The sequence below is a fragment of the Macrotis lagotis genome, chromosome 7 (assembly GCF_037893015.1).
Source record: "Macrotis lagotis isolate mMagLag1 chromosome 7, bilby.v1.9.chrom.fasta, whole genome shotgun sequence".
NCBI lineage: Eukaryota > Metazoa > Chordata > Mammalia > Peramelemorphia > Peramelidae > Macrotis > Macrotis lagotis.
The window spans coordinates 209,564,711-209,578,393 of NC_133664.1; the positions used below are offsets into that span (position 1 = coordinate 209,564,711).

Here is a 13,683-nt window from a genome sequence, read left to right on the forward strand (position 1 = left end):
GCTTCCTGACAATATCTCAAGGATCACAGGGGCCAGATCTTTCTGTATTATAAGATGCAGCGATTCTGGGTCTAGAGACTTGAATTCATGCAATATGGGAGTTCTTTTGTAGTCTCTTTAGTTATCTTGCATATCAGCTCCCTGTTGGCCACTTCTGCTTTATTTTCTTCAATTCAAAGTTCATTTTACTTGGCAGTGAAATAAGAAGAAAAATAAGAATGGAGAAGCTTTACTTTCCAACTTGAAGATTCAAGATTGCCTCTCTTGGAGAACACACTTGAGGCTGGTAATTTCATCCTGAATTGGTGGTGGATCATCTGTTTCTCTTCCTGGGTATAACCTCTTTCTAAGTGGTTCGACTTTCAGGGATGACAAGGTCTCCTATTCTCTACCCACACAACACACCACAAATTCCGCAAATATGACTCCAATCCTTTGATTTTAGCTAAAAAGGTATTTTGTACCTCTCTCAAACACAAACATCCCTTGGGAAGGTAATCTATAAGGTAAGAGTTCTTTAGGTTTTTGGTTTTTTTATGTCACAGTTCCCTTTGGGGAAACCTTTCAAGGGAAGCCTATGAAATCCTTCTCAGAATGTTCTTAAATAAAATCAAATACATAGAATTACAAAATAAACAGATTATATGGACAAAAAAATACATTTTTTTCCATCCATGTCTATAAATTCCCTGAAACTATTCAAGTACCCTCAAGAGAACCCAGGTTAAGAGTCCCTGTTGTCAGTTAATTATTCATTTGTATGTATGGATTTTATTATAATGTAGAATCAGGAGATTTTAGAATTGGAAGCTACTTTGGAGATCATCCAGTCATTTTTTTTAAGAGAAGAAAACTCAGTTCTAGATAAAATAAATGACTTATTTGAAGTAAAACATACAATAAGTGGTAAAACCAACCCTAGAAACCCTATCTTCTGACATACCAGTTAGTTGCTTTTCTACTACATGTCATTTCCTATATATCAAGAGTGAGCAGATGACTTGAGGGCCTAAACTGAACTTCTCCTACATCACAGTTTTGCCTGGGGCATCTCTTACTGAAGAGATATGGCTCAGAATGTGTATCTGGAGGGGTAATAAAAAAATGAGCTGGAAGAAGCAGAAGAGTTAATTTGGTATAAACAAAACCAAGCATCACCTAGGGATTATTTCATCTATACTGAAAATAGTTGAGAATTCAGAGGCCGGGATATGGTGCATTAGTCAGGCATGGCAGTAGCCTACATAGTGGTCTTACCATGGATGCAGAGGGTAGTTCCCATTCCCCCAGAAAGCCTAACTTGCATCTTTGCAGGGATTGGAGGAATGGGTCTTGGAAGTAAGAAAATGTCAGAGTTTAGGTATGATAATTCAGGGCCAAATGAAGGAATGAGGTTGCTTTGAAGTTGGGTGGAACTTTGCTCAGTTAACTCTCTTACACTCTTAGCTAGGCATTCTACAAACTTTTATTGAATACTTATTTTGTGGAAGGGAAAGGAAAAAGCAAACCACTCTAGTGTCTTTGCCAAGAAAATCCAAGTGGCATCACTGAAGATTTGGACATGATTGAACAATATGTGAAAGGCACATATAATATGACATGCTAATGGAAGAAGCATACAAATACCTAAGATACAGGGAAATTAAGAATAGTGAAAAGAAGAGATCCAGGCAAGGTTATATGGGGAATTTGAGAAAGGCGTCATGAATTACACTGAGTTAATTTTCTGAGTTAAATCTTTAAAGAAGGGTAAAAAGAATTGAGAGGGGAATCTATTCCACTTAGGAATCACTTGAGAGGAATGAGAGAGAGAAAAAGCAAGTAGAAAGGCTAATATGATTGGAATATGGAGTACTTGAGAGGCAATAGTGAGATAGGGTTGCTGAAACAGGTCAAAGCCAGATTATGGAGAGCCTTGAAAGCTACTTTATTTGCTAGGAAACGAGAAAGCACTGAAGGGTTTTGAGTGGGGTGGGGTGCAAGAAAGGGAAAGGGGAGAAAACAAGCACCTACTGTGTGGCAAACACTGTAATAAGCACTTTATCCACCTTTTAGTTGAAGCAACTAAGGCAAACAGAGGTTAAAGACTTGAATGGGATCATATAGGTTTCTAAGCCCTATGTCTGACTCCAGGTTCTTTCTAGGATCCAGTCTACTGGGTCAGCTCACTGCCTAACTAGAATGGAGAGGGACAAGATCACAATGGCAGGCTAGGAAGATTATTTCAGCACAATGTGAAAGAAGAAAGGAAAAGTGAGGGTCAGAACAAGGGGAGTTGCAATGAGAACCGAAAGGAGGGTTGGATGTGAGCAATATTATAGAAGAGGAATGGACCAGATGTGGCAGCCCATTGAGTACCTGAATATGAGAATCAAACATGTATCTGAGTAACAAATCTGGTGGAAAGAGAGAATAGTGGTACTATCAGTAGGAATAAACCTATGAGTTTTGGGGGAAAGATGATGAGTTCAGTTTTAGACATGCTGAGTTTGGGGTGCTGCTGAGACATTTGGGTGGCCAATAGGTAGTTCCTTAGTTCTAAGGAAGTTGGAAATGAAGATGCAAATTTGAGAGTCATCTGCACAGAGGCAGTAATTGAAGCCACAGGAGTGGAAAAGATCACCAAGGGGGAAACTGTAGGAAAAATCTGTTGTGGAGTTCTTATAAGCTTCAAACTCTCACCAAGACTACAAATCCTAGCAAGCACTGTTCAAACTACTGAGAGAGTGGAAGGAAACTTGAGAATACTATGGGCCTGATTAAGGAAGGAGTAGGAAAACTAAAGTTCTGTGTTTTATAAAATAGATATGGCCCCTGGAAAAGGCTAAATTGGTGCCTCACCCAAAGTGAAAAGCAGAGAAATAGTAATTGTTATATAGAGGTGTTTTTTGGGCATAGGGTGAAGAATTTGGAATGAGTTCTAAGAATTTGGAATGAATGAGTTCTAAGGGAGTGGGATTTAATCAGAATGGGGCATTCCTCCTTCTAGTGGTGATGTTTCTGCTATTTTAATTTCAAGCTGCTTATGGTGTTTGTAAGCAATTCAGAGACCATTCTTCCTTTGGAAGTGCATTGCTACCTCAGCTGCAAGGGGACTGCTACCTAGCTTAGGCTCTGTGGGGGCAGATCTGTTTCTTTTAGTGACAGTTTTTCATATTTGGTACTCATATTTACCCTGCTTCGATCTCTTCCTTGTCCTGGCCTCTGAAACCTCCCTCCTTATACTTCTCCCTAGGCAGTTGCAAAGGAGATAGGATACTTAGAATTGTTATGGTGGGGCCAGGAAATATTGGTTCTAGTTTGTGCTCTAATAGAAGCCTTGGATCCTCGTTTTTTTTTTTTATCTTAAAATAGGGGTGTGGAACTAAAAGAATTCTAAGATCTTTCTCAGAAAAGTAGGAGGCCTAGACTTTGAATGAAGAAACCTAGGTTTGAATCTAAGCTCCAGCTCTTGTTATCTGAGTGACCCTGGATTAATCTTTTTTCTTTATCTGTAAAATGGGAATATCAATAAGTGTACTCTCTATTCCATAGCATTGTTGTGAGGAAAAACACTTTGGAAATTTGAAAACATTACATCACTTTGAATTAGTATGATGGTTTTCCACAGCATTTTTGAGTTTCTCCCTTTGGTCAAAGGAAAAAGGAGAAGATATAATCCAGGGTTAGGAGAGGAATATTTTTTCTGAGAAAGAGTAAGGTTCAAGAGCAAGAAAGGATAATTATCTTCTAATCTCAGCTTTGTCACTAACTTGGCCTAGTCACTTGCCCAGATCTCTTTTTTCTACTTCTTTAGAAAATAGAGAATTAATTCTGCTTCTGATCATCATGCTACATCTCATCCCTCGGGTGGTGTAATGAATGCATAGAATGCCAGACCTGGAGTCAGGAAGACTTCTGAGTTCAAATCTGACTTCAGATACTTCTAGTGGTGAGACCCTGGGCAAGTCACTTAACCCTGTTTGCCTCAGTTCTTCATCTGTAAAATGAGCTGGAGATGGAAATAACAACAAATAATTCCAGTATCTTTGTCAAGAAAACCCCAAATGGGGTCAGGAAGAGTCGGACATGACTGAAATTATGGCACAATTGGGAATACATTTTAGTTTCTGGAGCATTACAGACTGCATTGTAGAAAGAATGATATTTCACCTTTTATGATCAATTTAAGGCTTACAAAGTATTTTCCTCACAATCTACCTGTGAAGTAGCTGGTACAAGCCTCCCTATCCATATTTTACAGATGAGAGAACTGAGGTACAGAAATGTTAATGACTTGTCTAGGATTTCAGTGGTTAAGAAGTAGCAGGAACAGGCTCAAATACAAGTTTACTGAACCTAAGAGAAGAGTTCTTTCCATTGTATGTCTGTTATTGCATGTTTTGAGGGAAAGAATAGTGGATGGAAAGGTCACTTGAGGCTGAGGTCAACAGGGATACTCAGTTCTCCTGTTGTCCTAGAACAGTGACAAAAATTATGTACAAAATATGCCCATGTACAATAATTATGTAGACGGTATTTGTGGGATCCTTCAGCACTAGCCAGAACCCTGACTGCCCTCTGTCTCCTATCTCCAGGAATGAGACTGTGCTACACCAATTCTGCTGTCCAGCTGCTGATGCCGAACAGAAGCCTGCATCTTCAGACTTGGCCTCCCAAAGGTGGGAATTTGGATGTCTGTCTCTTTCTTTTTTTACCATGTTTGGGTATTTCTTTGGACCTTTCCTGTCTGCTTTCTTACCTGATCAAACCTTTCATTTCACACTCATATTCCTTTCTTCTGATCAATTTCCATCAAATTTCCTATTTCCCCTTCTTTTCTTCATCATTTTCTGCCTCAGTTTCCCAAATGGGGTTATTAATAGCATCTACCTCATGGGGTTATATTGAGGATCAAATGAGATAGTACTTGTAAAATCTTAGCACAGTGCTTGATAAATTTTTGTTGCTTTCTCCTCTTCCTAGACCCTCTGGAGAGTGAGCAATTTGTTCCTCTTCATTCTAAAAATGCATAATTTTAAAAAAAATTTATTTATGGCAATGGAGTTAAGTAGCTCGCCCAAGGCCACACAGCTAGGTAATTATTAAGTGTCTGAAGTCACATTTGAACTCAGGTCCTCCTGACTCCAGGGTCAGTGCTCTATCCACTGCACTACCTAGCTGTCCCCATAATTTTTAAAATAGGAATTGAATTAAAACTAATTAAGTTAAGTTTTAAAGAATTTTATACACTATTCAGAGAATTAGAAATAGCCTGAGGGGTTTTTCAAACTAAAAGTAGGGAATAATGGGAGACCTTTGTTCTTTGAGAGGTGAATACAACAAGAACTAAATTGGGCTTTCTTCCCTAAGGAAGAAAATATATATATATTTTGTGAGAAGTCCTGATATCTGCTCTTTATGTCCCCTCATTATGAGCAGATATGTCCCTCATCATTCTATTCTGAGTCTTCTTTGAGTTTTTCTTGGAGAAAGATCAGAAAGCTGGTAAGGAACAATACTCCAAGCTCCCATCCTATAGCATCTTTGGTATTTCTTTCTAGATTCTTAGGATTTAAAACTTGAAGGGAGCATCCAGTTCAAACTCCTTCTATCCCCATTTTACAGATGAGGAGCTGAGGCCCAAAGAATAAAGTAATAAATAAAATAAAATAATCACATAGTTAGGAAGTATGACCTCTGATTCAAAATTCTGTGCTCTTTCCACTCCTGTCCTTTGCTTTTTCCATATTTCTCCCTTTTCTCTTACTCTTGCATCACATAACCTTCTAACACACTCCAGTCTCATGCTATCTTCCTAACCCATTCCCTCTTCCTCCTCCTCTTTAACCTAGTCATGGTGGGTAAGGGAAGGACTAGGCTGTTGGTACTTTTGTCAAGAGGTGGGAATGTGATTGACTACAAACTCCAGAAAAGACAGGTAACTGATTTGGGTTGGAAAGGCTATGGAATGAAGATTTTTTTCTTGTCGGTGGGGTTTTTTCATGGGGCCTGGGACCTCTGACATATTAGGGGATTGTGTCCCATAATTTTAATTATGCTAGTGGGAAATCTACCATGAAGATTGCCATTTGCCTTTCACCTTGAGGGGATATCAGCTAGGTTTGGGGCCTTTCAAAAGGGAACTGTTTTTCTTTAATTTGGTGTTGGTTTTGTCAGGGGCCTGAAAGCCCTCCTTTCCCTCTCCTCTCCCCCATCCCAATGAGGGGGTTTTAATGACTTGTCCCCAGGTTGGTCCAGGGCTCTGGCTCTCTGTCCATTTCTGTCTCCAGATTTCTCCTAGATCCTGTTGTCCTGTCTGTCTGTTTGTCTGGCTTTTGGCTTTCCACTGTGTTTGTCTGTCTATTTGTGTTGTCAGGCCTTCTGATTTTCTGGGAGGCTCCTGCCTCTTTGTTTTTTGGTCTTTGCTTATCTGGTGTTTGCTTCTAAACTTTTCAAGGGGGATTCTACTTTAGAGTAATGATATCGCCTTTTATAAAACTTGCATCCTCCTCTCCCCTTAAATTCCAAGCCCTAGGATGGAGCATGGGATGCCCTTTGTTCTTCTCTTTAACCAGAGGAGCCTATCCTTGGGGAAATTCCAAGGAGCTACAGACTATTGACTTCTCTCAACCCTTTCCTTCTCAATATGTTGTGTTTGGCATAAGGAGAGGTGCTGGGACTAGGAATCAAGCAGAATGCTAACATTAGATGGGTTGGATACAAAACCCCTCTAATGACCTTTCAGAGAAAAGTCTCTGTCAATCCACTGGATTCCCTCTAGTTCAGCCAGAATCCAAATACAGCAAGGCCTCCAAATGCTATCTCTAGGACAAGCCACTTGGGTATTCTGGTGACTCAGAGAGGAGTGCAGTAAAAGTTAATTGGATCTCAGAATGGTCTCCTAGATGGTTCTAGGGAGGTAGTTTTTGGCTAGTCAGATCTCCTCTTGTCTTGATTAGATTATAGAAAAAGATAATGACATTTCTCCCACAGCTTATGTTCTGAGAAAGAAGGGAGGACAAAGGGTTCTCAGAGAATAGGCATAGATCCAATCAGAGGAGGTTTGTCACACCACTTTTAGCTCTGGTTGTGATCCTGTGTATGACTCCCTGCTTTAAGGACAGCCTCCATGAAAATTATGACTTTAGGGGCAGCTAGGTGGCATAGTGGATAGAGCATGGCCCTGGAGTCAGGAGTACCTGAGTTCAAATCCAGCCTCAGACACTTAATTACCTAGCCATGTGGCCTTGGGCAAGCCACTTAACCCCAATGCATTGCAAGAACCAAAAAGAAAGAGAGAAAGAGAGAGAGAGAGAGAGAGAGAGAGAGAGAGAAGAAAGAAAGAAAGAAAGAAAGAAAGAAAGAAAGAAAGAAAGAAAGAAAGAAAGAAAGAAAGAAAGAAAGAAAATTATGACTGTGTGGCTGTGTGGTTTTAGCCAAATGGACCAGGAAGGGAAAGCTGTCAGAACTAGTTTGCATTATCTCCTCCATCCCACTCTCCAAATGTGGGACTAAGCAGAGTATCTTTAATTAAGCTATCTGGGTACTGCTAGTGTGGCTTGTCACCCTAAGCCGATTACTTGGTCCTAGGATTAATCAACTGTGTAAAGGGAGGAAGAACTTATGCTTCAGCCAACAGAGGACTCAGCCCTGGTGGCCCAGCCTCCATTTTCTACAGGGGCGGAAAAGAACCGCTTTCAGGACAGCTAATAGAAGGAGAAAAGCTCAATGCTTGTGAAGTAGAATCTTCAAAAAAGGAAATATTTTTCTTCGCAGAATGGGGAAAGGGGAACTAGGAGGGAACAACATTTGTTCTTTTCTGCTAGAGAGCAAGTTACAGAAAAAGAACTCAATTTATGGGAAGAGAAAGAAGTCATAAAGGGTCCAGAGTAGTAGACTGTGGTTTACAAGATTAGGTCAGTGTGGAGCTGCTCAGCCCCTCCTGTGCCAAGCCAATGGGGAGAATTTCCAGGGTCTTGAACCAAGGGAACTTGGGAAAGTTCAGAATGGTCGGCTCCTTGGTCGAGCTCTCGATGAGGAGTTTAGTCACAGCAACATCTCCTGTGGGGTTGAGGGGGGCTGGAGTGGTAGTAATGGGGCTATATTCATCGTGCTATTATTTGGACCCATGGAGCAGTAGAAAGAACCCTGCTTCCATAAGGCTGAAAAGTATAGGCCGACCCAAACCCGACTTGCCCATCCCCATCTCCAATTAATGGTAGGACTTTATTCTGGGGAACTGAATAGGCCAGTAATTGCAGTCCTACTTTCCATCCCTCTGGCTCCCCTCCCCATTCCTCATTCCCCATCTCTCCGTGACATGCCAAACAATGACCCAGGAGCTGGCCAGGCGCCTCTCAGCAGTGAACAGAATTGCAGTCCATTTGTCTCCGTGGGTGGCAGTGGGGCCCTCGATGAGGGAGATTGGTTTCTATTAGAGTAATGAGAGGAGGCTGGGGCTGGGATAAAGGCAGAAGCAGCAGCTGCTTTTCTGGAAGGAGAGGCTCCAGGCTCTGGGGTGGAGGGATGGGGTCTTTCCAGCTTCCTGATAGGGGCTTAAAAGCTTGGAAAGAAAAGGTGCTGCTAAGAGAAGTACCCTGGGGAATTTGGAGCAAGGTTTGGGAGGCTTCTGCAGTAAAAATCAAAATGTTTTACAACCCCAAGGGCCATGAATCTCCCCCTTGACCTTCATTTTGGGGAATACTTCCTTCCCATCCATCCCCCATATCCATATCCTAGAAACTAGAAAAATGTTCTTTGGAGGGTCCAAGAGAAATTTCTATACCCTTATCCAATTCTATCCAACCTCAGCCAGGCTTTTCTATTCTCTTTAAACCTAGCAACATGTTCAAGTTTCAATCAATAAAATTTATATATCATATATATTATATATATACCAGGTATTGGAGATCCAAAGATAATGAATAGTCCCTTACCCTAAAGGAACTCAAATTTTATTGGAGATACAACATAAAAACATGAATAAATACAAGATGATTTGAGAAGGGAAAGAATGCTAAAAAACAACAACCAGGGAGCTCAACAAAAGGCTGCTTCCTTTTGTGGGTGAAATTTAGAATACTAAGAGGCATGGGAGTTGAGGGATCATCTGCCAGGCTTTGGGGAGAGCTTGTGTGAAGACCTGGAGATGGAAGTTAGAGGGCAGGGAACTACAAGCAGGACAGTTGGACTGGAATGTCGACTGTCTAAAAGGATGACGACTAGACTGCGACTGTTGGTGTGATGAATTCCTAGGTGAGGACTGTCTGCCGGTAATGGTCAGCATGTCTTCTATATCAACAAGTCTCAGAGAACTTGAGCACAAGCGTCTTGTCTAGGATACAATTTGTATTAGTATTGATACTCGAACTCATCTTCCTGGTTTTTGGAGTTGCCTCAAAACTTACATGGAACTTTTGTGGAAACAATTCTAAAAAGGTCAGTTGGTACCATATTGTGAAAGGTTTTAAATGCCTAAGGTGAGAAATTTATGTTTTCTCTTAGAGGCAATAGGGAACACCTGATGGTTAGTTTATGATATTTCATTTCGGTCATCTTTAGCCATTGATGCCCTTTGTCCAACTATGGCCAGAGCAGATAGAGGTGAGGATATTTGGCAGAGACTGCTTTCCAATGGAGGCAGATGGACTAGGACTCTTGAGTAATGGAGTTAGTTTTGGGGGGAGGGTGCCAGGAATGAACTCCTAACTAGGATGGGTAGAGCAAACATTTCCCCTCTTCCTGCTTGTCCCTGAGTGGGGTTGCTGATATCAGGGCTGAGGTATGATCAATACAGCCTGGCCAATGTTTACTCAGCAATTATGGAACAATTAAATTCTCAATCAATACAGTTTAAACTTCAAGCAGTCGACTTCTCCAGGCCTCCTGTGCCTGCTCCATTAGTCACAGCCCTGGTTTAACAGCTGTTGGGAGCCTCTGGCTTGGAGCTGGGTGTTTGACACTTCTTTTTCTTCTCATTCTTCCCTGCTGTCCAATGCTTATCGGGGAGGGGGGCCTTCTATTAAGCAAGTTGGATGAATTCCCAAGATGCTACTGGGAAAATTTTAAAGGGTTCAGACCAATGCAGCTCAGGTTTTCTTGTAGACCATGGACATCCAGTTCACTCTATTTCTTGTCTTCTCTTGCCATTGTTTCTAGGAGAGTCCTAGAAGGGAGGGAAGGGGTCAAGTCAAAGGGGTAATATTCTCATTCCCAACAGGGTAAAGTTCCCTGGGGCTCCATATCTTGAAATCCAGGACAAACAGTTATTAAGGAAGTAGGGAATAATAATAGCTGACTTTCATAGAGCTCTTTAAAGTTTATAAATCAATAATTGTGTTATTTTACTTGAGCTTCACAATAAACCTGAGATAAGTGGTATCAGTCTTTTTGCTTTACAGCTGAAGAAAATGGAGCTGGCTATGGATATGGGTCACATTATATAGTGAGTGTCTAAGACAATATTCAAATGTACTTCTTGACTTTAAGACGCAGTGCTCAATACAGATTTAGACCCCACAACAATTTGATAACCTAGTTTGGAAACACATATAAGTTGTATGTATGCATTATATATATATATATATGTGTGTGTGTGTGTGTGTGTGTGTGTGTGTGTGTGTGTGTGTATGTGTGTGTGTGTGTGTGTGTGTGTATCTTCTTAGTACATGTTTCTTTTATCTCAGTATCTTTTTGTTACAGACAAATAATTCCTCCAGAGTTTTGGGCCATTCTGTGAGTGAGAAAAGTCTTTTATCTCAATTCTAGAAGCTTCTTTCCCTTTACTCTTCTTTGCTTAAGAATTTCTTCATCCTTACCCTATTGAGAAGTGATAGAGATCCCTTTAGCTTTTAAGAAAGCTGTTAGGTTGTTTACATTTTCAACACATACATGCAATACTTTAAACCAAAGAGTTTGCTAGCACTTTAATGGAAAAATGAAGTCAACAAGGTGGTTTTGAAGACTTTGTCATAATTTAAATTATTTTGGGAAGTAAAGAAGACAAGAAAGGCATGTTATTTTACAGCTTGTAATGGTTACCTACAAAATTCTGGTTAACACTTCCAGAGTACAATGCACAGTGTATCATTCAGCTCTAAGTGAATACTGGTCTGTACCCACTTAGTGATGAAAGAAATTTTGAGGTGATAGACATTGAGTAACAAGGTCAGTGGAAGGCAAATGCATGTTTGAATTTGTTGAGACACGAAATACAATTCCTTTTACCCTTAGCTTTTGTCTGAATGTAAAAGCATAGAGAACATTGGCAAAAGGACTTTATTTGTCAAGTTTTTTTTGTTTGTTTGTTGGAAAGTGTGGACTGAAAAAAGTAATGCATATTGATAGACCAGTAACTACAATGATAAAAAAAAAAAGTTTAAATTCACTTCTTTGCAACTAGAAAAGTTTTACTTGTCACTAAGAGGGATTTTAACACAAAAAAGCTGTCTTTCAGTATTGTGAAAGGTCTTACTGTGTTACCCTCTGAGATTCATTAGCCTCCTTTGATAGTGATTTTAAAAACTAAAATTGACAGGTAGGAGCAAAGTTCATCCATGAGTTGGGGGGGGGGGATTGGATTAAATTTCCTCAACAGTCCTGGATTTCTATGAGTTTTGCCTATGTTTGCCTATCTTCTCCATTTGTATCTTTGTCTCTTGTGTCTCTCTGAATGATCTCAGTTGGGAGAGGAAGGAATGATGATTTTATCCCAGAGTATTCATGCCAACAGGGAATTGGGGATGTGAAAGATAATGAGAGGCAATGGCATTAGAATGTTAGAGTAGATTTGGGTGATGGAGGTTTGGGGAATGGGACAGACAAGAGAATGGCAAGGAAGTAGAACCAGGGATGCCATGCATCTCTATCCCTAATCTGCATTCTAAGGCAACTTCTGTGTTTTGTGGAACATGACCACTTTCTGTAGTCATAGCAGTCAGGATCTAGCTGTCTGCTTTCCCTTTAGGTTCCAAAGACCATAAGAGTAAATATTGGAATGAGGATTCCAATATTGGAATGAGGATTCTCTGGCAGGGTCCTGTTCATTTGTTATTGTGGGATTCAAGAAGGGAAGATAACAGAATAAGCATTTATTGGGCATCCCTTATAGCCAGACACTATGTCCAACCCTTTACACATATTACCTCTTCAATTCTTATTAACAACCAGGAGGTCAATGTTATTATGATCCCCATCTTGTAGTTGAGGAAACTGAGTTCGACAGATATTAAGTGACATACCCAGGGTCATATAATTAGTAAGGGACTGAGGTTGGATTTGAATTCAGGTCTGACTGATTCTCAGCCAGTGCTCTAACCATTGAATCACCAGTCATGGGAGGAAAATTGGCAAGATGAATAAGCCAAGAGCAAAAGAGTTACAGACTAGCTACAAGACTTTAGACCGAGAATGGAAATGATTGCTAGTGTCCTCAATCTTGGAAATGCTTTAAAATCAAAATTACCATCACTTTTACCCAAGTAAAAGCCTCCTGGTTTCTGGTATCTTATTCCTGGAGGTCTTCAAGTATAGACTGACTGATCACTTATCCAAAGTCCTGTATAGATACAAGTTAATCAAAATGACCTTTGAGATCCCAATTAACTCTAAGATTCTGTAATTCTGCACTGGACACTACAGAGAGGAATATAGACATGATTTCTTTACAATAGCATCCCGATACAGATGATGACAAGGAGAACAGTCAGATAGTAATGACAAAACTAGTAAGTCTGTTTCCGTTGTTTACCTGACAAGGTCCTGTGGTGGAATGGTGTTTGGTCTGGGGCCTTATTGGAAGAAAGCAGGTAATCCAGCAAGGACATGGCGTCAGAGATGCTCATTTCAGGTTGGGCATCTATTTTATGTGCTAGATGTGGTGGAAAGATGAAGAGGAAACCATGTGACCTTAGTACCTAGGTGGTCCTCTTTTCCTTATCCATAAAATGAAATCTTTTCATCTAATTTAAAAATTCTGCCTAACTCAAAGGGTTGTGACAAAAATTAAGTTAAAATGCTTTGTGTCGGCAAAGTGTTATATAATAATAATTATTATTATTATATTATCTGTATACTATTACTGAGTTATTATCATCATATTTGTAAAATAAAATGATCATATTTGTAAAAATTATTCCATAGAGAAGATAGAACAATTCTCCTTTAATCTATTAGCACTTTTTAAATAAAATACATGGAGTACAGAACTGCTGATTTTCAGAGAAAAGAAGTCAGTGCCTAAGATACACTACAGAGAGTCCTAACTAGCGAGCTTCACAAGAAATATGCTGAACAAGAAATATAAAAACCCGCATTCCAATTGACTCAAAAATAAATTCATTTTCAGAGAGTAGGGTGTAGAGACTATGAAATATAAGGGGGAAATATAGGGGAAACGATTCTGGGATACTACCCTATTTACGAGAGGCAGAAATGTTGGGACACTGCCCTTTCCCTTCTTCTAGGTAGATACATCAGGGCAATAAGAGGTTCCACAGGAATGAGACGGGGAGCCAAGTCAGGGAAGATCTCTCTTGGAGTGCTTCTACTAGGAAGTTGGCAGGTGAGGAAGTACACCATCTGGTAGTTTCCTATTTTAACTAATATTCTTGCTAACTTGTTGCTAACTTCAGTTATTTCTACACTGCTGAAGGAGAATATATGCTTCCTCTAAATTTATAATATCACCCACACAGTACTATG

At 40.1% G+C, this 13,683-nt stretch overlaps 1 protein-coding gene across 1 annotated transcript in view; it reads left to right on the forward strand.

The window, feature by feature from the left end:
- Positions 1–13,683, forward strand: part of IQSEC3 (IQ motif and Sec7 domain ArfGEF 3) — a 143,713-nt gene that overhangs the window by 39,629 nt on the left and 90,401 nt on the right. The window contains exon 2 of the mRNA XM_074195192.1: positions 4,578–4,661. Coding sequence (XP_074051293.1) covers positions 4,578–4,661 — 84 coding nt within the window. The remainder of the gene's footprint in view (positions 1–4,577; positions 4,662–13,683) is intronic.